Source organism: Drosophila persimilis, unplaced genomic scaffold (assembly GCF_003286085.1).
Source record: "Drosophila persimilis strain 14011-0111.01,24,50 unplaced genomic scaffold, DperRS2 tig00000677-arrow-arrow-pilon, whole genome shotgun sequence".
In the NCBI taxonomy this organism is placed as follows: Eukaryota; Metazoa; Arthropoda; class Insecta; order Diptera; family Drosophilidae; genus Drosophila; species Drosophila persimilis.
The window spans coordinates 801776-827405 of record NW_020825333.1 but is presented as its reverse complement, the minus strand read 5'-3'; the positions used below and the strand labels follow the sequence as shown (position 1 = coordinate 827405).

General features: G+C 43.0%; 1 protein-coding gene across 3 annotated transcripts; it reads right to left on the bottom strand.

Moving 5' to 3' along the window:
* Positions 1–1348: 1348 nt before the first annotated feature.
* LOC6604350 (BTB/POZ domain-containing protein 7) lies at positions 1349–24846 on the bottom strand. 3 transcript variants are annotated; one of them, XM_026991669.1, is made up of 5 exons: positions 16892–16966; positions 8463–9101; positions 7497–8403; positions 1610–3220; positions 1349–1553 (listed from the first exon to the last, which is right to left on the bottom strand). In XM_026991669.1, the coding sequence occupies exons 2-4, from the start codon at positions 8838–8840 to the stop codon at positions 2937–2939; spliced, it is 1569 nt and encodes a 522-aa protein (XP_026847470.1). In that variant the 5' UTR covers positions 8841–9101; positions 16892–16966; the 3' UTR covers positions 1349–1553; positions 1610–2936. The 3 variants fall into 3 exon arrangements, with proteins under 3 accessions (XP_026847470.1, XP_026847468.1, XP_026847469.1); XM_026991667.1 differs by lacking the exons at positions 1349–1553; positions 1610–3220; positions 16892–16966 and adding exons at positions 5592–5830; positions 24765–24846 and having other exon boundaries at positions 5887–8403; XM_026991668.1 differs by lacking the exons at positions 1349–1553; positions 1610–3220 and adding an exon at positions 5592–5830 and having other exon boundaries at positions 5887–8403.
* Positions 24847–25630: the final 784 nt, after the last annotated feature.

Here is a 25630-nt window from a genome sequence, read left to right as displayed (position 1 = left end):
CAAATTTTCGCCCTTTGTGAGGGCTTGTAACAGTGACATATCACAGAAGTCTAGATATAAAATGTCGTTGCTCTAGCTCTTATAGTCTTTGAGCACTAGGCGCTAATAGGGACGGACAGACGGACAGACAGACAGGGCTCAATCGACTCGGCTATTGATGGTGATCAAGAATATATATACTTTATGGGGTCGGAAACGATTCCTTCTGGACGTTACACACATCTATTTTCACCACAAATCTCCACAATACTCATTTTGAGTATCGGGTATAACAAAACCTAATATAATCCTAATAATAACCTTTATAATAAAGTTTATGGGCTTTATGAAATTTTTGACTGATTTATGTATGTACAATGTCGGTTCGCTATCCAATTATGGCCATTATGGTTTGGGGGTATAGCTACATATGTGTTGACTAAAGACTAAAGACTAGTTTTAATATAGTGTATGGTTTGTTAGGGTATGATAGTTAGCTGTTTTTTTTCCAGGTTACAGTTCATGTCCCATTCGCCTTGCCACGCCTTGCAACGGCTTTTAATGGTCCTTCTCTGCGCTTATTGGGTGAAAGTAGAAATCTCTGGCGTGCTGCATCCGCAGCTTCTTGGCTTCGCCCACCCCTATCTCGGATTGGCCATGCTGATTGAGCGCCGCTCCCCTTCTGCGCTACGAGACGGCGTCGGCGCCTTCTTCCGTCCGCTTTGGATCTGGCTGGCTTGAAACCTGCATTTATGAATATACATATGTATATAACTTCAGCTGGCACTTCCAGACTATATGGTCCCATACATTTATTTTGTTTGTCTTGCTCAGTCTATTGGTGGAACTTGATAGAACGAAAAAACCTCGGCCAACCGCAGGGGAGCGATCTCACACTCCCAATTCGAGCCAGACGCTGAAAGATACACTACTTCAGTACCTCCCTTTCACTAGAGAGATATCTTTCTATATAAAATCTAAAACATCTGAAATATATGACCATATGACCAAGAGGTATCTTGAGTCTAGTTAATTTATACATTTCGACAGATTAAACGGGTAAAGCATTCGACGACTTAAGTTTATGATGGGTTGGATTTGGCAAGGAAGGTCAATTTATTGTGTGTTGTAATCTGCCAACTACTAGGGTCAACGAGTAACAAAGGTGCAAAAGGGTTGCAGATGTAATAAACAAATTACTTAAACTGGTTTTTTCTTCGCAAATACCAGAGATAATATACATACTTAAGTATTTTTAACATTATACATACTATCTAATTTTAAGCCCTTGCCGAAGAGAAAAATTCCGTAAGCTTTATTTAATAGTTTATTTTATTTATCTAGATTGTTAAATTACATTTTTAGTTTAATTTTTGTTCAGAAAGGCATGCCAAAATAAAGTGCCCCGGATCTGGGCCCACTTGCAACCTCTATAAAAACCTGGGTGGTCCAGAGTTAAATGACCCAGGATTTGGAGGGTGTGATGTGGGCGATAACTGTCCATGACGCATCATATCAAATGGCGAACCAGAGCGCTGCACGAAGCGGTGATAGTTGCTTTGTGGCAGAGCGTGCTAAAATTAATGGAAAATTTTTATTTTAGGATAAATACCGAAAAGGAAATACTTACGTGTATACTTCGCAAGGTCAGTGCACTTGGAACGTTTCCAACTACGCGAGGGCTTGGACCATCCCCCAAATCTAATTATAAACTTTCTGGCATGTCGTTATTGCTGCCGACGCTATGGCCGCTAGTATTTCCAGTACTATTCGACAAATGAAGCTGACCTAACGATGCGGTGGCCATAGCCACATCCGGCATCATATCTGAAAGATGACTATTTCCAGAGTCCAAAGCACATGCGCCGTTCTCAACACTAATATCCAAGCCCAAGCTATTTCCATGCGGAAATCGAAAGTCCCCTTCAGCTATTAACGCCGGCAGTTCATTTCGTGGACGCGCTGACGCTGAAATACGTGCATAGCTACACTGAAGCGCAGGACCAGAGTTGGTTGCTAAAATACTGGCTACACCAAAAAGACCATTTGATTGGGGACGCGGAAAAGTGAGATTTCGGCTATAATAGGGGTGTACTCCATCGGTGCCACAGATTGATGATGCTGACGATCCCATTGACGAGGACGATAAAAAAGAAGATCCAACGGTTGTGTTTCGCGGAACTCAGCCAGTAGCCGCTGGTGATGGCGGTGGGCTTTGATCTTCATCTTCAAGCAAATTGTCCTCGCTTTGAGTAGTGGACGCAACTCCACACGGATTTTCTTTGTGAACATCATCACTTTTCTGGCTGGATTGGTGTGAGCTTTCCAGAATATCAGATACTTCATCAAGGAGGTTAAACTCTCTCACGACCCGAAGCCGAATTTGTCGTTCAATTTCATGTTTTGATGAAAGTGGCAGTAGCAATGCACGCTGGCACATAGGTGACCGGCGAAGTTTATTTTCGCGTTTACGCATTGCCAATAAAGTTTGGTTATCCGGTGCTGGTATAACAGCCGACCCTACCATCATGTCAATATTTTCATGAATAGCACGATTAACAACACTACAAAGTCCATTATTAGCCGCTGCATTCATGTGGGACACCATATACAAGGTATCAGGAATATCTGGCGGGTGTCGTGACCTACGCATACGCATTAGTTCCACCTGGTGGTGAGATGAAGATAATCGATCCTTCAACAAGGCCTTTACTTCCTCAAAATACGGCATAAAGAGACGTGGTCTTACAAAGAGTCCCTGATTACTACCACTACGTATCCAGGCATTGATACGTAAATTTTCTCGTTCATCTCCAATCATATGTGAAGGTGGCGTGCTGACAAGACCTCGACGAATTGCTTGGCCGAGTATCTCACTATGTGGTGGTAAAACATGGTCTATGCGCACTAAAGGCAATAATTCTGCGATGATGTCTCGCAGCTCTACATCACTCAAATCACGTTTTTTTTACGCCCTTGCGAGCAACTGAGTGAGCTGTGTGTGACAACAAGTTTGGTTCACGATCTTCCATACGGCGAATGAGCTCCTGTTCTCCCCATTTAAGAACAGCCTGCAGAATCTCTAGCTCAGAAGCTTGTAAAAAATTACTCTGCAGAACATGTAACAGTTGCTTTTTATCTAGTTGGTGCAGGACAGGTGAGGTGCTAATAACGGTAAATTCTTCTCGTAGGTACTGACATGCTTGTCCAAACACCCACGCGGAGCCATGGGGTTGGCAACCCCACTTTAAAATTGTTGGTAAAGTACCAAGGGACATCGAGTATTAAATCCTCACAGCCTTGCGCCAAAATATCAATCTCTAAAAACCGACCAATCTGGTAAAGCTCCATAGCTTCCTCTAGTGTCGTTGGACGCACTTTTCCTGTGTTGGTTAAGGCATGCATTTCCCCTAGTGATCCTGCCGACGTACCCGATCCAACACCGCGTAAAATCAGTGTCAAATCAATAATGTCCAGGTTAACGGTATAATATTTCGTCTAATACAATTCGCGTGGGCACGTGAAAGGAACGTTCAACGCACTCATCAATGTTTACAAATTATCAATACATCAATTAAATTACAAAACGAGGGGCAACGTTTTGAGTTGCTGCGGAGACCGCAACTATACCTATATACCCGATACTTAGTCAGTATGGCTCTCCTCCGGCAGACGCCGCTATTATTGAACGACACGACAAAGAGTGCGTGCGAGAGAGACAGAAAATCAGTCTGAGCGTGTCGTCGGGCGCTGCGTAGCCACTGCAAATTAATTTCTTCCTTTTGCCTACAAAAATGATCCGATCTCGTTTCTTCAATATTGTGGATGCCACAGATTTTCCTCTTTTGTGGGAGCGGAGGGGGGTGGGGCGAGATATTCGTTTAACAGTGAGTTCGAACAGGAGTGTGAATACCACATTTGGTTGCTCTAGCCTAAATAGTCTCTGAGATTGTGGATGCCCCAGATTTTCGTCCTTTGCAGGGGCGGAAGGCGGTGTGGCGAAATTTTGACATAAAACGGTCAAGTTCCGATATCACAGGAGTGTGTATACCAAATTTGGTTTCTCTAGCTTTTATAGTGTCTGAGATCCTTTAACTCATATTTTGCAATAAGCAAAGCCGACCATGAAACCTGTGTGTTAGAGAAAGACAGAGCGAGAAAGAATGAAACTGTTTTCTTGATTCTGGCTATAATAATTATACGATCTGGTTCTGATTTTGCATTCTAGAAGATATAGTCATCCTCTGCGATTCAACATTTTCTGTTTTCTCGTATCTCTAAAATTGTGGATGCCACAGATTTTCGCCCTTTGTGAGGGCTTGTAACAGTGACATATCACAGAAGTCTAGATATAAAATGTCGTTGCTCTAGCTCTTATAGTCTTTGAGCACTAGGCGCTAATAGGGACGGACAGACGGACAGACAGACAGGGCTCAATCGACTCGGCTATTGATGGTGATCAAGAATATATATACTTTATGGGGTCGGAAACGATTCCTTCTGGACGTTACACACATCTATTTTCACCACAAATCTCCACAATACTCATTTTGAGTATCGGGTATAACAAAACCAAATATAATCCTAATAATAATAACCTTTATAATAAAGTTTATGGGCTTTATGAAATTTTTGACTGATTTATGTATGTACAATGTCGGTTCGCTATCCAATTATGGCCATTATGGTTTGGGGGTATAGCTACATATGTGTTGACTAAAGACTAAAGACTAGTTTTAATATAGTGTATGGTTTGTTAGGGTATGATAGTTAGCTGTTTTTTTTCCAGGTTACAGTTCATGTCCCATTCGCCTTGCCACGCCTTGCAACGGCTTTTAATGGTCCTTCTCTGCGCTTATTGGGTGAAAGTAGAAATCTCTGGCGTGCTGCATCCGCAGCTTCTTGGCTTCGCCCACCCCTATCTCGGATTGGCCATGCTGATTGAGCGCCGCTCCCCTTCTGCGCTACGAGACGGCGTCGGCGCCTTCTTCCGTCCGCTTTGGATCTGGCTGGCTTGAAACCTGCATTTATGAATATACATATGTATATAACTTCAGCTGGCACTTCCAGACTATATGGTCCCATACATTTATTTTGTTTGTCTTGCTCAGTCTATTGGTGGAACTTGATAGAACGAAAAAACCTCGGCCAACCGCAGGGGAGCGATCTCACACTCCCAATTCGAGCCAGACGCTGAAAGATACACTACTTCAGTACCTCCCTTTCACTAGAGAGATATCTTTCTATATAAAATCTAAAACATCTGAAATATATGACCATATGACCAAGAGGTATCTTCAGTCTAGTTAATTTGTACATTTCGACAGATTAAACGGGTAAAGCATTCGACGACTTAAGTTTATGATGGGTTGGATTCGGCAAGGAAGGTCAATTTATTGTGTGTTGTAATCTGCCAACTACTAGGGTCAACGAGTAACAAAGGTGCAAAAGGGTTGCAGATGTAATAAACAAATTACTTAAACTGGTTTTTTCTTCGCAAATACCAGAGATAATATACATACTTAAGTATTTTTAGCATTATACATACTATCTAATTTAAAGCCCTTGCCGAAGAGAAAAATTCCGTAAGCTTTATTTAATAGTTTATTTTATTTATCTAGATTGTTAAATTACATTTTTAGTTTAATTTTTGTTCAGAAAGGCATGCCAAAATAACGTGCCCCGGATCTGTGCCCACTTGCAACCTCTATAAAAACCTGGGTGGTCCAGAGTTAAATGACCCAGGATTTGGAGGGTGTGATGTGGGCGATAACTGTCCATGACGCATCATATCAAATGGCGAACTAGAGCGCTGCACGAAGCGGTGATAGTTGCTTTGTGGCAGAGCGTGCTAAAATTAATGGAAAATTTTTATTTTAGGATAAATACCGAAAAGGAAATACTTACGTGTATACTTCGCAAGGTCAGTGCACTTGGAACGTTTCCAACTACGCGAGGGCTTGGACCATCCCCCAAATCTAATTGTAAACTTTCTGGCATGTCGTTATTGCTGCCGACGCTACGGCCGCTAGTATTTCCAGTACTATTCGACAAATGAAGCTGACCTAACGATGCGGTGGCCATAGCCACATCCGGCATCATATCTGAAAGATGACTATTTCCAGAGTCCAAAGCACATGCGCCGTTCTCAACACTAATATCCAAGCCCAAGCTATTTCCATGCGGAAATCGAAAGTCCCCTTCAGTTATTAACGCCGGCAGTTCATTTCGTGGACGCGCTGACGCTGAAATACGTGCATAGCTACACTGAAGCGCAGGACCAGAGTTGGTTGATAAAATACTGGCTACACCAAAAAGACCATTTGATTGGTGACGCGGAAAAGTGAGATTTCGGCTATAATAGGGGTGTACTCCATCGGTGCCACAGATTGATGATGCTGACGATCCCATTGACGAGGACGATAAAAAAGAAGATCCAACGGTTGTGTTTCGCGGAACTGAGCCAGTAGCCGCTGGTGATGGCGGTGGGCTTTGATCTTCATCTTCAAGCAAATTGTCCTCGCTTTGAGTAGTGGACGCAACTCCACACGGATTTTCTTTGTGAACATCATCACTTTTCTGGCTGGATTGGTGTGAGCTTTCCAGAATATCAGATACTTCATCAGGGAGGTTAAACTCTCTCACGACCCGAAGCCGAATTTGTCGTTCAATTTCATGTTTTGATGAAAGTGGCAGTAGCAATGCACGCTGGCACATAGGTGACTGGCGAAGTTTATTTTCGCGTTTACGCATTGCCAATAAAGTTTGGTTATCCGGTGCTGGTATAACAGCCGACCCTACCATCATGTCAATATTTTCATGAATAGCACGATTAACAACACTACAAAGTCCATTATTAGCCGCTGCATTCATGTGGGACACCATATACAAGGTATCAGGAATATCTGGCGGGTGTCGTGACCTACGCATACGCATTAGTTCCACCTGGTGGTGAGATGAAGATAATCGATCCTTCAACAAGGCCTTTACTTCCTCAAAATACGGCATAAAGAGACGTGGTCTTACAAAGAGTCCCTGATTACTACCACTACGTATCCAGGCATTGATACGTAAATTTTCTCGTTCATCTCCAATCATATGTGAAGGTGGCGTGCTGACAAGACCTCGACGAATTGCTTGGCCGAGTATCTCACTATGTGGTGGTAAAACATGGTCTATGCGCACTAAAGGCAATAATTCTGCGATGATGTCTCGCAGCTCTACATCACTCAAATCACGTTTTTTTACGCCCTTGCGAGCAACTGAGTGAGCTGTGTGTGACAACAAGTTTGGTTCACGATCTTCCATACGGCGAATGAGCTCCTGTTCTCCCCATTTAAGAACAGCCTGCAGAATCTCTAGCTCAGAAGCTTGTAAAAAATTACTCTGCAGAACATGTAACAGTTGCTTTTTATCTAGTTGGTGCAGGACAGGTGAGGTGCTAATAACGGTAAATTCTTCTCGTAGGTACTGACATGCTTGTCTAAACACCCACGCGGAGCCATGGGGTTGGCAACCCCACTTTAAAATTGTTGGTAAAGTATCAAGGGACAGCCACTCGAGTATTAAATCCTCACAGCCTTGCGCCAAAATATCAAGCTCTAAAAACCGACCAATCTGGTAAAGCTCCATAGCTTCCTCCAGTGTCGTTGGACGAACTCTTCCTGTGTTGGTTAAGGCATGCACTTCCCCTAGTGATCCTGCCGACGTACCCGATCCAACACCGCGTAAGATCAGTGTCAAATCAACAACGTCCAGGTAAATCGCTTGCAACAGTACACGCGCATATCTCTTCGGTATAACGCTTTCGTCTAATACAATTCGCGTGGGCACGTGTAAGGAACGTTCAACGTACTCATCAATGTTGCGCGTTCGACGCGCAATTAAATTACGAAAAAAGGGTGAGCGCGCACTCAAAATAGCTTTATGGCATGGAAGTTCGATCTTTGGTCGAAACCCGTACTCCGAGGTACCCGAGTCTTGTCGCAGATTGTCGTTGTTACCATCTGCTGTGAAAACAAGTGCCGCATCTGCGTAGTCGCCAGTCTCCAACAAATAGCGAAGATCATGATCCAGAGGATTTGGTGAGCCAAAGTCGTCTCCCAGCTGACGCAACACTGTGATTTCGATGTTCGGATCATGCGGACACATATCGCCAGTATATAAATAACGCAATAGGGAAGAGAAAAGCGGCACGTCAATAGGCGAAGTGGGCAGTTCAAGACATATACGCGCTCCGAAACCAGGACAACCTGCGAGTAAGTCGCGGAAATAGGAGCAACGAGCTGATAATATTGATCTGTGCACCGGGAAAATAGTCCCGCGAAAAACAAGATCACAATCAGTGCAAAAATTTAGATCGTAAAGAGCAGCAAGGTCTTGTTTGTATGTTGCTGCCGGAGGTCGCGCCAATTCAGCTTGCACCTATAAATATATGATGTTTAAAAAACTAATAGACAAACAATAAATGTTTTCATTCTAACCGATAAGTCTCTTAAAGCCGACAAGGCTTCGAACTCCTCGCACAGAGCTGCCAGCTCCATAGGTGCCCAGTCTGACACAAAATCTCGTAGAACGCGAGCGTGATCATATGCTTTTGACGAACGTCGTCTACGTATAAACTTTCTCTTAAGCGTCGCAAAACCAGTTACACGCTTTCGTCTTTGATCTCGATGGTACTGTGCGCCACTGATACCAGTACCACTGCCAGTCGTCATACCAACCGCTCCTGCTGTGACCATACCTGCCATGCTCATGGGCAGCAGCACCGATATGTTTCCATTAGAGTTTCCGGTACTATTAAGTGCAGCTCCTGATGATGCGACGTTAGGATAGTTAATACTGGAAGTACTGGCTCCCATTTTCCAGCTAAGGTAAGTAAATTTTCCTATTCCAAATATGAGGCGCTATCAATACGCCCTGATACATTTTAGGACATTCATAGAGATTCAATTTTTTTCATGCTCAATATTTAGGCTAGATTAGCCCGGACGCCACTCTTGGGGATACACATAGGCCAATATGGCACTACGTTATCCGAATGGGTATATGGAACCTTCGAGATAGTGCTTATGCGTCCTCCAGAGTCGACGTGTTTTTGTTCATTTTGGCATTTATTGATTCTGGAATAAACAAATTTGTAAATATCACAAGACATCAAAATATTTTCTTAATTCAGTTTGAGCGATCGGAAAACGGAGCCCATAGCCGTCGTAAAGGCTTAGGCAGATGAGTTTTAAATTCGACCTGTTTTATTTTCAAAACTTATGCACAACATGTAGAAAACTATAACGTGATTAAAAGTTAAAAATATAAAAATTACAAAAACGTAATGACCGTGTTCGGAGCAGCAGCCGTGAATAGCCCTTAAGTAACGTCAAGAACATATCTCTTAATATCTATTATCGCGTTCATCCCATGTACGCTCTCAGTGCATACACGCACACACATATGTAACGTTCTTACTTCTTATAATCCACTGCTTCGACGCTTCGGTCAGACAGTCGGTCAGTACTATTTAAGGTAATAGGTCAGTACTCTTCAAGACAGTCGGTCTTCATCGTCGAAGCGCCTAACACCAAAGTCTAAGTTCACGGCCACGGCCTCTAACAAAAACACACAAACAATATCGGACAATAAAATCCAAATTGTAACCTTAACAACGGTGTAATTATACCCGATACTCAAAATGAGTATTGGGGTATATTAGATTTGTGGTAAAAGTGGCTGTGTGTAACGTCCAGAACGTTTCCGACCCCATAAAGTATATATATTCTTGATCAGCATCAATAGCCGAGTCGATTGAGCCCTGTCTGTCTCTCCGTCTGTCCGTCCGTCCGTCCGTCTGTCCGTCCCTATCAGCGCCTAGTGCTCAAAGACTACAGGAGCTAGAGAAATACTTGTCACTGTTACAAGTATATTTCAAAACTTTGCCTCGTCCACTTCACCACCACATAGGGCAAAAATCTGTGGCATCCACAATTTCAAAGATACAGGAAAACTGAAAACGCTGAATCGTAATGGATGACTAGATCTTCTAGAATGCAAAATCAGAACCAGATCGTATAATCGTATAAAAGACAGAATCAAGAAAACAATTTCATTCTCTCTCGCTGTGTCTCTCTCTAACACACAGGTTTCATGGTCGGCTTTGCCTATTGCAAAATATGAGTTCAAGGATCTCAGAGACTATAAAAGCTAGAGCAACCAAATTCGGTATCCACACTCCTTTGATATCGGACCTTGACCGTTTTGTGTCAAAATTTCGCCACACCCCCTTCCGCCCACGCAAAGGACGAACATTGTGAACTTAACATTTCGTTTTCGCTTCTCTTTCGTCGCATAGAGATCTAAGCGTGGTCCGATAGTTTTCTTCGCCTCCTCTTTCGTCGTTTGCTTCAGTCAGCTCTCTTGACCGTCTGCACAACTTGAACTCGTTCGCTTGTGCATAACTGTTGGTTCTTTTCGGTCGTCGCTTCGTTGCTTTGGCGCGCATACGTTATGGACATAAATACATAAAAAGTGCAGCAAAAGTGAACGCCAACAAGTTTTGAACTCGTTTGAACTAGCGCGTTGCATCATTTTATTTAACTCTGATCGACTTATACACTCCGCGTTAACAGACTATAGCCGAAACCATGGGCAAGAAAAAAAATAATAGAAGGAGTGAATCGGTGGCTATGCGCAATGACAGTAATACTGTGAAAGTTGGCGATGCTCTATCTGATGAAAGGTTTAGTGCTAACGCAGCCAGCACCCAATTCCTTGCATCTTGGATTTCCTTCAGGAGGCTAAGGGCTAGAGCCATTTTGGACAGGCTAGAGTCCATACGAACAGAGATGGATCGTGAAAAGCTACGCGAAATGGATGATCTGCGAGGATTGTTAAAATCATTGACGAAGCTTAAATGAATTTTATTGTGGCCACACCACCTGGAAAATTGGACTCGTCCATCTTATCTTTGAGGACCATTCTTCAGCGTGAGTTGGGCCAGAGTTCGCAAGCCACGCATTGTTCCACGTTTCAAATGAACCCAAGTGAATCCCAATCCATTATGTACATAGCCAGTCGATTGCGCTTGCCACAGCTGCAGCTGCCCAAGTTCAGCGGAGACTATACAGAGTGGACCTATATTCTATGCCATGTCCACAGCTGTTATTGATAGTGAAGCTGAACTGACTTCTATCGAGAAATTATAGCATTTGCAGTCTTGTTTGAGCGGAGCGGCGTTGGACACCATTAGTTCGTTGAAGATGAGCGAGGCTAATTACAATAATTGCAATTAGATATTCTCAAAAAACGATTGGCTAATAAACGTCTCATTCTACAGGCACACATTAGAGAAATATTTGGGCTGGCGAGTGGGGACTCATCTGTTGTTCAGCTGCGGGCGCTTACGGACGCCGCCACCTCACATCTTCACGCGTTGGAAGCGCTGGCAACTAAGGAGGAAATAGCTGATTGCATCATCGTCCACTTGCTTCCTCAAGTTAAATAGGAAGCAGCGTCGTCGAATCAAAATCTTCCATCCTGGGAGAAATATCTGCCTTTCTGGAACAAAGATGTCGTAGGCATTCACCACTCCATGCAAGGGCAACATGGTCAGGTTGGCAACCGGGTCAGGGAAAACCGCGAGTACGCATCATGAAAATCGTTTGTAGCATCATGCGCTCATGTTTCCAGTGTGTTCTGTGAAGGCACGAACCATATGATCGCCAGTTGTCAACGGTGGAAAAATCTATCGAATGATCGTCACAATTACACAAAGAGGGTCTTGTTATGCGTCAATTGCCTACGAAAGGGTCATCACGTGAAAGATTGTAAATCAGGTCCGTGCTGTACTTGTCAATCGAAGCACCACACTCTTCTGCATTTTCTTCGTCTAACAGAGACATTCCATACTGTTTCTTCAATCGAGCCACAGCCAAATCATACCGCCATGGTTGCATTGTCGCCCTCCTCGCCGCTAGTTTATATATTCTAGCGTCCGTTTGAGCCTGTTCTATTAGCCACCGTCGTCGTTCTCGTCAAAAACAGCGCTGGAACTTTCATACCATGTCGCGCATTGTTGGACTCGGACTCGCAATTGCATTTCGTAACTACTCGTATAGCTAATCAGCTTCAACTGCGTAAAACTAAATCGCTTACTGCTGTCTCTGGCATAGGAGATGCTACCTTCTTAACTGAAGATATCTCGGTGGATCTCGTTCTGAAATCGCGGATTTTAGGGGCGCTGCCGCATGACGCACGGTGCGTAGCCGAACCAAACGCAAACATGCAAGAAAGATAGCTATTAGACTAACATTCGAGGAAAATTACCACTAAACTTACTAAGAAACTAAGCATGCAATCAAAATAAAAATACCACTACAGTTATTAATTAATAGAAAGGTGTGTAAGGATTGGTTCGTCAATTTTGGGAAGTGAAGGACATCTTTGAGCCAATCGCTAGGGCAACAAAGGAGGAACTTCACTGCGAGGAATACTTCGTCAACCATCGCCAACGCTCGCTTACCCTCAGGGGAATACGCGGAATATGTCTCTGGTGCCCCAGGAAGATGGGCACAAGTGCAAATATTTCTTGCTACATCATTGCGTCATCAAAGAGAACAGCTCCACAACAAATCTGAGGGTCGTATTCGACGGCTCTGCGGCTACCACATCTGGTCTTTCGTTAAATGATCTGCTTATGTCTATTCCTCACCATTCAAGCCAAGCTATTTCACACACTCATCCGTTTTCATACACTTTCGTTAGCACAACTCATTTGGAGTCATGATGCGCATTTTTGGTTACGTTCAGAAAGTCATCAGTAGGACGATGTCACCGGATCTCTCGTCTGAGTACCTTAGCAAAGGATTATTATGTCGCATCGTTCAACGGGCACATAAGTACATTGCTGTGCGGAAAGTGAACTGCGTCGAGGCTCCCAGCAGAATCATCTTGCTCTCGCCTTTCATAGATGACTTTGGTCTAGTTCGTGTTGGTGGCCGCCTGCGGCACTCACTTCGATTCACGCCACCCAATCATTTTGCACAGGCATTATCTATTAACGCTCGCCATCATTACGCACTTTCAACGGAATCATCACCATGCTGGTCGACAGTCGCTACTTGGAGCGATTCGCTTAAAGTTTTTGCCCATCGGTGGCATGAAAACTGTGTCTCGCTCGCCGCATTTCGGCGGTTTGTGGGAGGCAGCGGTGAAGGCGGTCAAACATAATTTGTATCGCACGTTGGGATCGTCACTTTTTTGATTCGATGCTCTGCGGACATTGGTGTGCCAAATCCAGGTTGTAATGAATTCTCATCCCCTTATCTCGATTTCAGAAAACCTGGAAGATCTTGGCGTCCTTATACCCGGACATTTTTTAATTTATCGTCCGCTGATGGAGTTTCCTGAGCCAAACGTTACGGGTCTCAACTTCAATCGACTCGATCGCTGGCAGCGAGTCGCCTGTGCCTAGCAGATTTTTTAGAAACGTTGGAGTGAGGAGTACCTGACTCTGCTTTTCGACAACGTGCCCACGTTGCACACCACAATCCTCGATCCAACGAGGTCAAACTTGCCGCCGTTGATGTGGCCCTTAGCGCGGGTAATCAAGGTCATCACTCTAGCTGTCAACAAGCTGTGCGTCCTTCCAGTTGAGGATAGCCTGGTCTTTCAACGGGGGGGAGTAGAGCTCTTAAGTAACATCAAGAAAGTATCTCTTAAGCTTTCTATTATCGCGCACACACATAGGTAACGTTCTTACTTCTTATAATCCACAGCTTCGACTCAGTACTCTTCAAGACAGTCGGCCTTCATCGGCGAAGCGCCTAACACCTTAGTCTAAGTTCCCGTGGCCGTGAACAAACTCTAACAAAAACACAGAAACAGTATTGAACAATAAACGCTAAATTGTAATTTTTAATTTTGTAAATGTGGAGTCAGAGTTGTAGGTTCCAACCAGCGCTAAGAAAAGGACCGCGTTCATCCCTCCTAAGGACACCTAAGTTGTTTTGTGGTCGAACCGGTCTTGGTGTCTTTGTTTTACCTGATACACAAAATCAGTATTGGGGTATATTAGATTTGTGGGAAGAGTGGGCGTGTGCAACGCCCAGAAAGAAGTGTTTCCGGTCCCATAAAGTATATATATATTATTGATCAGCATCAATAGCTCAGTCGATTGAGTAATGTCTGTCCGTCCGTCTGTCCGTCCCTTTAAGCGCCTAGTTCTTAGAGACTATAAAAGCTAGAGCTATGACAACTTACTGTTACAAGTGTTTTTTAAAACTTCACCCAGCCCCCTTCCGCCTCACAAAGGACGAAAATTGTTTCATCCACATTTTTGAAGTCAGGAGAAAATCAAAAACATAGAACTATAGAGAATTACTACTATATCTTCTAGACTGCAGAATCTGAGCCAGATCGTATTATTATTATGGCCAGAATGAAGAAAACAATTTCATTCTCTCTCGCCAGAGCGAGAGGTTTCCCTGCACTATGGTCTTGCACAACGTCTTACCAAGGGCACAAGCCTATCTGTAATCTCGCAGGATTTTGCTTCGCCAAATATCGACAAAGCGCATCAAGGCAAGGACCGACACACCGACTTCAACCTCGACAACACGAACCCATCAGATTCACCTTCAGTTCGCCACTACATACATAACCGTTCCAGATCGTTACCCGATTCCCCACATTTACGATTTTGCTGATCGTTCATATGGCAAAAACGTTTTTACTACACTAGACCTCGAACGAGCATACTATCAAATAGCGATGGCCGAAGAGGACATCGAAAAAACAGTCGTATGCACACCGTTTGGGCTAATTGAATTTGTAAAAATGCCATTTACGTGTTTTGCTACATTGATGACATTCTCATAATATCCAACTCAATGGAGGAGTACACACAATGTGTTGCAAATCTTACAAGCGCATAAACTTTGCATCAACGAGAAGAAGTGCTGTTTCGCACAACCTCAAGTGACATTACTGAGTTACACAGTCAACGGCAACGGAATTCAGCCTCCAGAGAATCGAGTGAAGTAAATTACTAAGTACACTCAGCCACAAACTATCTGCGAATTAGGTAATTTTCTTGGTATAGTTAACTATTACCACCGCTGCATACCTTTTGCATCAGAAATACAGTCGCCACTCAACGACACGCAGCATGAAGATAAACGACAAACGGCCAGTGCAGTGGACGCCAAGCTCGATCAAAGCATTCAAAAAATGCAACGTAAGAACGTTCTGGAGTATTCGAGGAATTGCCTTCCGTGCCAACGAGCCAAAATTCATAAGCACAACGCTCTAATTCCGGAAAAAAACACTGTCCCCGATGGAATGTTTGATTACGTACATCTAGACATTGTTGTGATGCCCTTGATTCACGGATACAGATATTGTCTGACAATGATTGACCGCTTTTTCCGCTGGCTGGAGGCTGTGCCGTTGAAAGATATGACTGCAGAGACCATATGTGAAGCAATATTGTCGCGCTGGATATCGCGTGTCGCGTGCCCATTGACTATTACAACCGATCAAGGAACTCAATTCGAATCTGCAGTCTAAGTCTCTGGCGAATATGCTGGGAAGCGTGCACATTCACACGACGCCATACCACCCCCAGTCAAATGGCATGATGGAGCGTTGGCACAGGTCCATGAAAGACTCAAGCTGCTTCCAAACGTCATGCTTGGCCTCCTCAAGGAGGACATAAAGGCATCAGCAGCAGAGATGCTATATGGGTGTACGTTACGTATTCCCAATATCGAACCGTCCATCTCGGCAGGTCAGCTGCGAATAAGCGGGCATCCCAAAATCAAACTTAGTTGTATTTGCGGGAGAATACCGGAAATAAGCAGTCCCGGACAGCCAGCGGGTGTCCGCGAACGGCAACACAAACAACTGACCCAAACAGCTTAACAACAGGAAACCCAACGTATCTTTCGCGCAGATTGCCAAAGAAATGACTCTGATCGATGTCTTGGATAAAGGCAGCGCGGACGCTAAAATTCCCAGGCACCAGTGAGAGTGGGTGGACTCGCGGCATTGCCCGACGGCTGCTTCGAGCTCCTAGAAATCCGAGGACCAGGATGTTGCAGAGATACAACCCAAGATTTCCAACCACTGATTGGAAGGTAATAAAGGTTGAGGTGACCGACAAGCCTGGTTTGTTCTCGTGCTTAACCAGAAGTCGCTGGCCCTGTTAAAGGCAGCCAGCTTATGCACCATTAAGGTGTACAAGTGTAAGGCGCATCCTGTGCACGACAGCTCAGTTGAGCAGGAGCCGGTCCAAGAAGGCACAAAGCTGATGCTCGATTTAGAGTCTATGTACCGAGAGAACGTCTGTGGCAATGCCCCTGGGACTACTTCAAATCAATCTTCACCACTGTTAAGCAGCATCTGCTGGCCTAAAACTCCGCTTAGATGTGAGCGGAGCCGATCTAGTCCTAATCCAGGAGCATTGGATAGCGGGAGACAAGGTATGTGGATTAGCCATGAGGAAGATGATTGTGGCTCAAAATGAAAGTAAAATCCGTACCTGCATTCTTACTAGAACGCACTTAAACATTTTTCCGTTCCTTAACTTTATCGATGGCGACAACACTTTAGGATGCCTTAAGCTGCAAGGGAAACATCTAAGATTATTGTCGTCCTACATGTCCCATGCGGAAAGCTATGCTCTAAGCGACCTCGTTCGTCAGCTAGCCACCGACAGCAAGAAGTCAGATACAGGTCTGTTAATGGGCTGCGACGGCAACGCTCACCACACCTAATGAGAGAGCTCGGACAAAAATGGTAGGTGGTGAGTCACTTTTCAGATAAACTATAATTTATTAATTTTTAATCGGGGCAACAACTCTACATTTATAATAAAAAATCCGCCATGACGATAATGTCTCACTAATAGTCTACTCACACTGACGACCATCCACCATCCATTTCGGGGATGGTCCGTAAGGTTTTGCCGTTCCGAAAATTTTCCAGTTATTCCACCATCCATCTGGGATGTTCCTAAATGCAACCCAAGAAAACAATGAATTACAATAAAAAAAAATAGTTCGCACCCAGACATATTTCAAATCGTAATTCGAATTTTAAATCGTTGAAGACTTAAAAAGAGATAAGAGTGCAACAGACACAATACAAAATGGAGAGACCAGAATTTGGTGGAAATAATTCAACATATGTACATATGTATGTGTGTATTTGCTCTCTTTTTTATGATTTGAACAAACAAAACACGCAAGTCGAAATTGACTGCATAGATGGAAAAGCTCGATATAAACATTTGACCAATAATTCCGTTAATGTCGACGCAAAGCGGATTAAACTGGAAAATCTTCTGAAAAACCAACTTCCAAACAGAGGTGCTACAATTTTTAAGGGAGTCCAAAGAATAACGTTTATTGTACATATATGGTGTTCGGAGCAGAACCCAGCCGATTAGCTGCTTGCCAAACAGCACCTAATTATTGGCCCTCAGCCGCTTATTTTGTTTGTTACTTATGTCTATGTCACTCATTTGTTTGTTAAAGCTTTGCGCGTGCTTGCCCTGCTAAACGCTCTCTGCCAGCTCGCTCTTCGCTATCTCCGCTTTGCGTCTGCCTACCGACGTCGGCCGAGCGAAGCTGCGCTTAGCGATCGGAGCGGCAATGTAAAGGGCAGGCAAGCCACACTTGCAATTTGGATGTCACGCATTAAAGAACATATCGTAATTTTATTTCTGCGCCGAGTTTTATTTAATTCGAAATAATTAGTCGGCCGATTGGGGATAAAAAACATTATCTCCACATATGGATTGTTTTATTAAAGCCAATAATATAGGCAATTTACTAATTTAAAATTGTGAAAATTTCACAATTTAGACCAAAACTTTTTAATTTCAGCTTATCAGCTGCTTTTTGACGGATGGCAGATGGCGCCAGTGTGGATCGGGGTTTCACATCTGTCAAAAAATCCCAGCGTCAGACATATTCAAGACTTGAAAAGTCGATATCATCTCTCGAGACCCCAAAACTGACAATATTAATCACAGGATAGCCAACTGGAAAAAATACAGAACAGCCATGGAGAAAATACTCCCCTACAAAACACCAAACCAAAGCTTCAAACACAGGAAGACCTAAACCGTCTAGTAAACAAGTTCACGGAAGCATGCAACAAAGCTTTCACGGCAGAATGCCCTTTCAACAAAGCTGGGGGGAAAAAGAAATCCGCCTGGTGGGATAGATATCCAACATTTTACTCTGAAATCGAGGAAACGTCAAATGCCGCAATGCTACACAAGATCCTCTCGAAAACTATCGTCGATGGGGTACCTCAAAAAAAATGATGGTCTATCGTCCTTCCTTCTCAAATTTTTTGAGAAAATAGTCGGGCAACAGCTTAGGACAACTGTGAATCCTCAGATGCTTTCAGGGACCTTTAACAATGTCATACCGCCGCTTTGTGAATCTCATCGAAATACCCCCAAACACCCTACGACTAAATGACCGCAAAGCTAGCGACTGTTAGAATGTACAGAATCACGCGGACTGGGAGTAAATCCCTCGAGAACGGAACTCGTGCTTTTCAATATAAATACAAGGTACCACACCCCAACCTCGCAACTGGCAACAGTGCCAGTTACTTAAAGTTGGTAATTGACAAAAATTTTAATTGGAACATGAACGTAAAAAAAAATAGTGAAGAAGGCAACTCTATGTCTCTATAGTATAGTCCAATGGATATATCTGGCAATAGTTAGACCAATACTACTCTACGGAGTTACAGTGTCCTATCGAAAAGGACGATCCGCAAAAAATTGTGCAAGGGTCAGCAAACCGCCGCCCTATGCATCAGTGCATAGGGCGGCACCACTCCAAATGATTCGCTGAATGCCATCTTATGCCTTCTGAGAGACTCCGACCAATCATATTAAAATAAATTAAATATATATATTAAAATATATTAGAAATATTGTTCACAAAAAAACACACAGCTACTCCTTTCAACACAATCTTCTCTCACAGAGATGAATGGCTCGACCACCAGGCTATACAAATCTTCACAGAAGGATCCAGGATGAACAACAAGATCGGAGGTCGGAGGGGGAATCTACTCCGACCAGCTGAAAATAAGGCACTTCTTCAGGCACTCAGGATCACTGCAGCGTTTTCCAGGCAAAAGTCATAGCAATCAGGGAAGCCTTGGACTACCTTGAAGCGGTTACCGTCACGGCAACTCGCATACAGCAACAGCCAAGCTGCGATCAAATCGCTACATGTCCGAAAATAAATATGAAGCGCAACTCTTAGCTCTGCAAGCTTAGCAGAAAAATGTGAGGCGCAGTCATGCGTAACCTCAAAAGACATTAGCTAATAAGTACACATGTAAACAGGATGGGCGCCCCTACAATGATTTTTGCCGCAGCTGCAGAGACGAAGAAAAGGAAGACAGGGTGTAAAACCTGTTCTGCACCTGACTAGCTCTCAGAAGATAATGGCAACACAACTTGGGATTGCCATTCATAACTGATATTATATGTCCCAAGAACATAGAAAACTTTATAAGAGCTTCCGGATATGATAATTTCTGCCATCATTTCTCACGATTTAGAAAAGGGAAGGTGCCAAGCGGTACCACAACGGGCCGGAACCGGCCAAAGTTTGAAGGACACCTAGCGAGCCTGGCAGCCGCCTCTACCTATCCTAACCGAACCCGAGCATATTTTCAACATTAAAATATTTTATTTTACATTAAAATATTACCTATCCCAAAAGCATCTCTCTAGATTGCGGACCAACATCCATACTTCCGGCCTTTTGAAAAACTTACGAGATCTTAATTAAGGAGCAAATAAATACTTTTCTTAAGAGTATAAATTACTTAACAACAGCCAATCCGGAAACGTTATAGCTTGGAAAAAAATGTATATTAGGAACGGATCAGACGGGAAGGGAATTCAAGGGAATTTCCAACAGTGATAGAATATTTCGTCGAATTTCCTATAATGTAAACAAGGAGCTATATACATAGGTCTACTCAAAAGAGCTTCAACGGACAGAATGTTAGAGCAACACAATGCAGATGAATCCTCTAATTACACACTTTGGAAACTAACCAAACGCTACAAAAGACAAACTGTCCCACAATATGCTGTTAAAAAATTTGACGGGACATGGGAACGTTCTTTTAAAGACGGAACTAAGGGCCTTTGCAGTTACCTGATACTCAGTCAATATTTGGAGGACACATTACACTACGAAAAGTGTGTGCCCCCGGTTTCACAAATTTTTGGTATCGATGTGTTTCATTTTTTCATCGGTTCTGACAAACAAAAACAGCTGACTTGATTGCTTTGAAAATATACAGCAGTATATTTTCAAGACATCAAGACGATCAAAACATCTTAGATGCAACCCTTGTGTATTTAACATGTCTGACAAACTGTGAGTAACAGCATGCATATTGAAAATAAAAATAAAAAGTTAATTTGTTGCACCTACATTTTGAATTAAATGTTACGGTAACTTACTCCTTACTCAAATTTTCTGTTACGTGCGTGTTACAAGCACAGTGTGTGCTGTTACATGTACATTTGTGCTGTTATGCGGAAAAATTTAAGTTTTGCCAACTTTCCGATAACCAAATCGGACTGCTCATGATACTAACTAAACAATATAAAACGCTTTCGAAACAGATTAATAGCTTAAGTCCAAACATCCTTGTTTTCAAAAAATTCTTAAATCAAAAAGTATTCACTTTTATAATTGTACGGAAAAATTCATCCTAGGTTTCGAGTCTTTGTTATTACGTTTAGTTCTATGAATGTTAAAGAGTATGTAATGAGTTAGTTAAATATTTTTTTTTTTTGAACCTCCTAGGTGTTTACAGTTTAAAAAGTTTTTTACGCGAATGCTTGGCACTTCCTAATTTGTAGATTGATTCGATATTTATATCGTTATGCCAACCTTTTTTAAATATTTCTTAAAATTTAGATAGTCTCTACTTTCATATTAAAACTTTCTTGATATGCTAAAGATTTTCGATCAGATTAAAACCAGGACCATTTCCCTGCCAGTCGAATGTCTCAATTCCCACTATGTAGAAATATTATTTAGCTAAGATAGCCCATCGTTGGAAAAATCAAACTTTTTGAATATATCATTACACGATACAATAACAAAGCTTGAAAAAATATGCTGACTAATCTTGCACGATGGCAAGGAGCAGAATCGTCCTAGAAGATGAGGGCGTCAGCAAGCGGAATGTGGTGCTCATTAGGCGGAATTAGGTTTCCCTGAACATTTTTTATTTTAAAATAAAACGTTGCTGCTGCGACTCCAACTCTACATTTATACCCGATACTTTGTCAGTATGGCTCTCCTCCGACAGACCGCGCTAGAAAAGAGTGCGTGCGAGAGGCGACAGAAAATCAATCTGAACGAGTCGTCGGGCGTTGCGTAGCCACTGCATACGCTGCATTCTAATAATAATAATCTTATCTGATTAAGATTGGGCAATCTGGTAGAAATGGTTCTCTATGATAATGCGTTTTAATTTTCCCGTATCTGCAAAAGTGTGGATGGCGAAGTGGCGAACGGGGGTTGAGCGAATTTTTGAAATACACTTGTAACAGTGAGATCTAACAGGAGTGTGGATACCATATTTGGTATGGGTGGTGCGAAATTTTGAAATACACTTGTGCAGGTTCGATATCACAGGAGTGTAGATACCAAATTTGGTTGCCACAGCGATTGTGCGTTGATCATGCACTAATCTTCTCAAGTTCTACAGTGGTGGACAGTGAAATGTGGGCACTCATGTTATCTAACTTCACCGATGGCACGTATTCAAAAACTCAAAAGTCATTCGGGAAACCTTTTTATACCCGATACTCAAAATGTGTATTGGGTATATTAGATTTGTGGTGAAAATAGATGTGTGTAACGTCTAGAAGGAATCGTTTCCGACCCCATAAAGTATATGTCGGAGATTATGAAATAATTCCAGTATTTTTAAATAAAATAAGTAATTGACTCACAATAAAATTATTGATATATTCAATATATACAATGTTGCTAAGAGCATAGTCTGAGCGAGAGAGAGAGCGTCTCAGATGAGCATGTTGCTAGTGTATTTGTTGAGAGTCAGTCGAGATTGGACTACGAAAAGAACGCGACGCAAGTGACTTGCTGTGCTACAGCTGTGATACAAAATGGCGGATGAAAATCAAGAGAACGATGTGCCGCATCAGGGTCTTCATGTTCCGACATCAGAAGTGGGATCGGCCACGCCACCAGACCACTCTGACAAATACTGGCGTACACTTCTCGAGGCCCAGAACCGAAATTTCATGGAGCTTATTAAATCAATGCAGGCATCAAAAAATTCGGATGAAAAAGCCAAAGTTGTAACCTTGCCAAAGTACAACCCCGACGCTGTAGGTGCAGATGCCTCTGCTTGGTGCAAAACGGTGGATATAATCATGGCAGAGAATCCGCTAGAGGGCAGCGCACTTGTGATGGCACTCAGTGACTCGCTGGAGGGAGGAGCATCACAGTGACTATCACAGATCTGTTACACAGGAATCAAATGTCCTGCGTTTCGAGATCTATTTGTTCAGCGCTACGAAGGAATAGAGACGGCGGCAGCCATTTTGCTAAACATCTTCAATGGCAGCCCGAAGCCGAGCGAGTGTTTGTCGGTATATGGCAGCCGCTTGGTGACGTCACTGCTATCAAAATGGAAAATGATGACTCTGGAGGAAATAGCAGTGTCTTTTGTGCTTGCTCATACGTCTAAAATAGACAACAGACTGCAGCGCTTGATATTCACCACCAATATCAGAACACGTAGCGAATTGGAGCAGCACTTGCGAGCGTTTGCGTATGGTAAACGGAGTGATCAGTATACGGCAGATCAAGGTCATGGCACTGAACGAAAGAAGCAAAAATTGACATCGCATATACGTGCCATTCTTGTGGTAAAGTTGGACACAAAATTGCAGAGTGCCGAAACAGGAGAGCTGGAGAGTGGAATGCGTTCAAGGGTCATCAGACGCACGGCAACACGTCACAGGGCAAGGAACGAGCAGCAGTGACATGTTTTAAGTGTGGCAACCCTGGACATATTGTGTCTGTATGTACCAAAGGTACCTCAGCGTCAAGTAAGAGCAGCACATACGAGAAGCGAGTAGATGTGTGTACCGTGATGGAGCCGAGAGGAACCCTGCATCAGTTTGGTGAGCCCGTTCCATTCTTCTTTGACTCAGGTGCTGAGTGTTATTGAAAGAAAAACTGGCTGAAAAGTTTGCAGGCAAGAGATTGAACAATAAGGTAGTTTTAAAAGGAATTGGGGAAAGTTCTATATCATGTAATTTGCAAATCTTATCAACAGTCAAAATTTGTGAATATTCCGTAGAAATCTTATTTCACGTGGTAATGAATGAATGTATAAAGCATGATGTGTTAATCGGCCGCGAGATTCTGAGTCAGGGTTTTAATGTTTCCATAGATGCCAACAAATTTGAGATATATAAGATCAAAACTGTCAACACGCTGTCGGACATTGCCAAAGTGGATTTTGCAATGCTCATAAATAATGATCCAGAGTTGCATGACTCAGACAAGGCCAAACTAGTCAAATTATTGGAGCCATACGCGCACAGATTCATAAAGGGTATCCCAAATAGTCGAGTAACAACTGGTGAGCTAGAAATCCGTTTGATGGATGCAAATAAAACTGTAATGAGGCGTCCGTATAGACTTAGCTCAGAAGAGAAAACGTTAGTGAGAGGCAAAATACAGGAACTCATAGCGACTGATGTCATCCGCCCGAGCTGTTCCCCATTCGCCAGCCAATGCTGCTAGTAAAGAAGAAAGACGGAAATGATCGACTGTGTTTAGATTATAGAGAATTGAACGCGAATACGATTGCGGATAAGTACCCGCTGCCCTTGATATCTGACCAGATCAACAGACTGCGTGGCAGCAAATTCTTTTCAAGCTTGGATATGGCGAGTGGTTTCTATCAGGTACCCATACATTCGGACTCGATAGAACGCACAGCATTTGTAACACTTGAGGGTCAGTACGAGTTTCTGTCCATGCCGATTGGCCTGAAAAACGCATCATCTGTTTTTCAACGAGCAATAACATGAGCTTTGGGAGAACTGGCCTATTCGTATGCCATAGTTTACATCGATGATGTTCTGGTTGTTGCCGGCACGAGGAAGGAGGCGTATGAAAGACTTGAAAAGGTGTTGAACGTACTAATTGGGGCCGGATTCTCATTTAATATAGCCAAGTGTACTTTTCTGAAACCAAGCGTAGAATATCTGGGGTTCAAAGTTTAAGATGGCGAATTAAGGCCGAATCCGCGTAAGATAGAAGCGTTGGCTGCTCTGTCGGCACCACAATCTGTGACCCAACTGAGACAGTTTTTGGGTTGTCATCCTACTTTCGGAAATTTGTTCCCAGGTTCTCCGAGGAAATGAAGTCATTATATTTTCTTACCTCTAAGAACAGCAAATTTTAGTGGGAACCAAAACATCAACAGGTGCGACAGAAAATTATATCAACGCTAGTTAGCGACTCCGTTCTGATAATCTTCGATCCACAATACCCTGTTGAGTTGCACACCGATGCTAGTTCGATTGGTGATGCACATTGATGCACAAGGTAAATGGCAAACCGAGAGTGATTGAATATTACAGCAAATGCACTACAGCAACCGAATCAAAATACTACTCGTATGAGCTGGAAACACTAGCCGTGTTTAATGCTGTTAAACATTTTCGCCATTACCTGCATGGTTGTGCTTTTGTAGTGTAAAGCTAGCCGCCATAAGATAGATTTGTCGCCTCGGGTAAATCGCTGGTGGGCTTATCTGCAATCATTTGATTTTAGTGTGGAGTATAGAAAAGGAAATCATATGGCACATGTTGACTTTCTTTTACGCAATTCATTGTCGGTTGAAAAACGTGCGAATGCTGCGAATATAAATGAATTTCGTGTAGAACTAGCGTAAATAACGGATAATTGGCTCTTAGCAGAACAGCAGCGAGATCAAAAGTTAGCAGACGTAGTTTCGAAATTGCAAAATAATGAATTACAGGATGAGATTGCAAGGACATATGAATTGAGAGCGGGTATGCTGTGTAGGAAAATACAAAGAGATGTTCGAACCAGGTGCCTACCTGTAATACCTAGGGCGTTCAGATGGTCAGTCATCAATCACGTACACGAAGCTATAATGCATTTGGGCTGGGAGAAGACTTTAGATAAGGTTTACACACAGTATTGGTATGAAAATATGTCAAAATATGTGAGAAAGTTTGTGGAAAATTGCATTACATGTAAATTGGCAAAACCGGCCACGGGCAAAACACAAATAGAACTGCATTCCATACCTAAGATCGATATACCATGGCATACGGTACACATCGATATCAGCGGCAAGCTCAGTGGCAAGAGTGACCTCAAAGAATACGTGATAGTGCAAGTCGATGCATTCACCAAGTACGTGTATCTTTATCACACTTTGAATCTCGATACAGACAGCTGCATTGAGGCAGTGAAATCTGCCATATCCTTATTTGGTGTTCCCAATCGGATAATCGCAGATCAGGGCCGTAGTTTTGCGAGTAGTGATTTCCGACAGTTTTGCTCTG